General features: G+C 40.8%; 1 protein-coding gene across 1 annotated transcript; it reads right to left on the bottom strand.

Moving 5' to 3' along the window:
- Positions 1-204: 204 nt before the first annotated feature.
- LOC122753060 (60S ribosomal protein L29-like) lies at positions 205-897 on the bottom strand. The gene has a single exon (XM_044000149.1). The coding sequence runs from the start codon at positions 895-897 to the stop codon at positions 205-207; it is 693 nt and encodes a 230-aa protein (XP_043856084.1).
- Positions 898-3,578: the final 2,681 nt, after the last annotated feature.

The following is a 3,578-nucleotide window of genomic DNA, read 5'->3' as shown; positions in this document are numbered from 1 at the left end:
AAGAAACTTTTGATGGTCTGCTACTTTCTCTGCCTGCTCATATTTGAAGCCTATTTCTTGGCTTTCAACTCTTTCTTTTTTTTTTTTTTTTCCCTGATGACTCACCATTTCCTTTATTAGTACAAAATAGTGAATAACCATACAGGCTGAGAAAAATGGGTGTTTTGAGGGTTTAAACAAGTCCTTCTGTCTGGAATGAAGCATCTATTTTGAAGGCTTGGGACTTGCAGCTTTAGCCTCAGCATCTTTGGGTTTGGACTCAGCAGGCTTAGCAGCCTTGGGATCAGATTTTGTTGCCTTGGTATCAGACTTGGCTGCCTTGGGGCCGGACTTGGCTGCCTTGGGGCTGGACTTGGCTGCCTTGGGGCTGGACTTGGCTCCCTTGGGGCCGGACTTGGCAGCCTTGGGGCCAGACTTGGCAGCCTTGGGATCAGACTTATTGACCTTGTCGGCAGACTTGGCAGCCTTGGGGTCAGTGGGCTTGGCAGCCTTGGGGTCAGTGGTCCTGGCAACCTTAGAGGCAGGCTTTGTGATCTTGGGGCCTGGGCGTTTGATGCCAACCCTAGGGCCTGGATGCTTGGTGGCCATCTTGAGGCCAGCATGCCGGGCACTGGCCTTGGGGATCTTGTGCATCTTGTGCCTGAGGAGCTTGGCCTGGGAGGCCTTGGTGTTCAGGACTTTGATGGCTTCTGCTCGGGCCTTGATGGCTTTGGCATTGTTGACCTGCATCTTCTTCAGTCCCTTCTTGTTGTGTTTCTTGGCAAAGTGCATGTTTCTCAGAAACTTGGGGTCAACCCCTTTCAGAGACTCGTATCTCTGTGACCTAGGTTTCTTGATGCCATTTCTGTGCCATTTTCTTGATTGGTTGTGGGTGGTATGGTTCTTAGACTTAGCCATCTTTACACTGCAGCCTGCACTAACAGGCACTCCACTGACCAGAAGAGGCCAAAAGCAAGAGAGAGAAAGAAGGAAGAAGCGCGGGGTAGTGTGGGAAATAAGGGTCATGTGGGAGGAAGTCAACTCTTTCTTAACATGCAGCACTGCTTCCAGGATATTCCAAGCTACAGGGGATTACAGGTTGTAGTATTAGGCATGTTCTCAGCCAACCTATCCTGTAAGTAACCACAGTCTGCTTTCTTTTTAACCTGGAGGCAGAAATCTGACTGAAATCTGATTCTCTATGGTAGAAAGCTTGGCGTGCCTGTGCCCCTCCCCCACTGGGCCTCTGCCACTTAAGGCCACTTCCTGCACAGCATGCTCCACCTCTGCTCCTTCAGAAACCCGTATAATTTTCCCCTGGGGAAACCTCTGGACCCCCCTCACTGGTCTGTGAGTCCAGTTTTGGAAGAAGGCACTGACACTGAAAATTAAGAGGCTCTGTAGGTACAGCCTGCCTGGGAATGAATCTGTGCCATATGCTGTACTCCTCTCTCACCCTGGTACAGCAGATGATCCCTGCTGCGCATTTAAGCTGTCTTTGACTGGAAAAATAGTTCCACTTTGTTTTTTTGTGTGTTATGCTTCTTCAGGAGTTTTCTTACATTTTGTTCGGAGGTATGTGGACAAATTTGTTGGGAACTCACACAATCACAAACTTTTCACCATCTTGGTTCTGTCCTGCCCAAGCAAACTTTTTTTTTAATTTCTCTAACATCAGTAAACTACTTTATTGCCTTCATCTATTAATGCAAAGCTGGTGTCAAGATTTTTATGCAAACTCACTCACAAAGACTGCAATGTAGCCTTTCTACATTTATGCATGTATGGATTAACCACTTGATTTTTGACAATTAATTTTATGGTTCATAATCCATAAGGTAAATTATTGATGTTGCATATGTGTATATGTATATTAATGTGTATCTGCATATATATAGTATATATATATATGTGTGTATACACACTTATAGATACATACGCACACACACACACACATATATATCATATGCAAGTTATTCATATCAATTATTTCTTCTTCTCTTCCTATTTATTTCTTTAAGACTCCATCATGGCCCCAAATATGATTAGACTGGTTCCTTAGAAAAGTGTAGGTAGAGGACTCAGGGTAGAATGTTTCCCTGGCATATGTGGTTGCTAAATTGTTTGGTTTTGCTGAAATGTTTTCATAGTACAGTGGGGGAAGGATGAGAGGGAAATCATTATGTGACAGATATAAAATCACAAGGAATTATTAAAACTATAATTAAAATTGTTTGATCAGATTAGATCTTTTGTTTACTCATTTTCTCATTCATTAATAAAAACTGGAATAAAATTTAATTGAAAGATTTTTCTTAGAAATAAAAAACCACATTTCTTCTCCCTGACCACTGCCCCAAATCAGATTACAGTAAGGGGATAGATACATTTCTACTGTAGGCAAGTTATATATTGTATTTTTCTGTTGATGAAATGACCTAAAATAGACTTTTCAATAGCAATGACACATTTTCTTTGAGAAAGCAATTGGAGAATGTCAATATTAAAAAAGAGCAGCAGGTAAATTTTTCTTATGATTATTACTAGAAGTAAACATTCTTTAAATTTTGATTGCATATTAAGTACTTTGATTGTCTTCACCTTGCAAAGTTGGCAGCCACCAAACTGAAATCCAGTTTGCTCTAATTGAAAGTCCTAGGGGAAAACAGACAACTGCATGGGCAAACTGAAGTGCTAGCACAACTACCTACAATTTCAATACCAAATGTCCTCCCCTACTCAATCCCCAGTACCCCACACTTTATCATTTCCAGGTCATAAAAGTTCATGTTCTGTGCCAGTGGTGAGAGCAAAACCTTGTTTATGTTGAAGGCACAGATAATTTCTGAATAAATAAAGAACTTGGAGGTCAACATGATCAAGTGTTTTTCAGTCATGTCTGACTCTCTGTGACTGCATTTGGGATTTTCTTGGCAAAGATACTGGAGTGGTTTGTCATTTCCTTCTCTACTTAATTTTTTACTGATGAAAAACTGAGGCAAACAAGGTTAAGTGATTTGCATAGGGTCACACAGCTAATACATATCTGAAGCTGTATTTGAACTCACAAATATGAGTCTTCTGATTTCTAAACTAGAATTTTATCCACTGTACCACCTAGCTGCCTTATTGATCAAGTAAGCAGAGGATTGTTGAGTGAGTGATGGAAATTTAAGTATGACTGAGAACATGAGAAAGGGATAAGTGGATTAGTTTTTCACTAAGTATGAGATAGATTGCACAAATTGTCTCATATTGGGGAGTCAATTATAGCAATAGTCTCCATTGTGAGCACCCTTAATCCAATTCCCTGTTCAGAAAATGAATGTATAAGGCAATGTCTCTGGTTTGGGATCCTGAGAAATGATTACATGATAATACATACAAATTGGATTTCTAATGCTAGTCTACAGCAAGCAATTACTGTTTGTGGAGGTGAGCAGATATGTTACAGCTCTTGTTTTTCTCTACAGAGTGATATAATTTAGGGGGATATTGTGATGATGTGCGTATGACTGAGAAAATATATCATCCACCCAGTTCTGAGCTCCAATATTCTCTAAATTGTGTAGAGATACACTAATTGACATAGAGTCTAA

Source organism: Dromiciops gliroides, chromosome 4, assembly GCF_019393635.1.
Source record: "Dromiciops gliroides isolate mDroGli1 chromosome 4, mDroGli1.pri, whole genome shotgun sequence".
Taxonomy (NCBI): Eukaryota; Metazoa; Chordata; class Mammalia; order Microbiotheria; family Microbiotheriidae; genus Dromiciops; species Dromiciops gliroides.
The sequence above is the reverse complement of the archived record's forward strand: the minus strand, read 5'-3'. Positions and strand labels throughout refer to the sequence as shown.

What these genes read in the sequence shown, in the direction of transcription:
- LOC122753060 (XM_044000149.1), bottom strand. Translation starts at nt 897, where the DNA reads ATGGCTAAGTCTAAGAACCATACCACCCACAACCAATCAAGAAAATGG.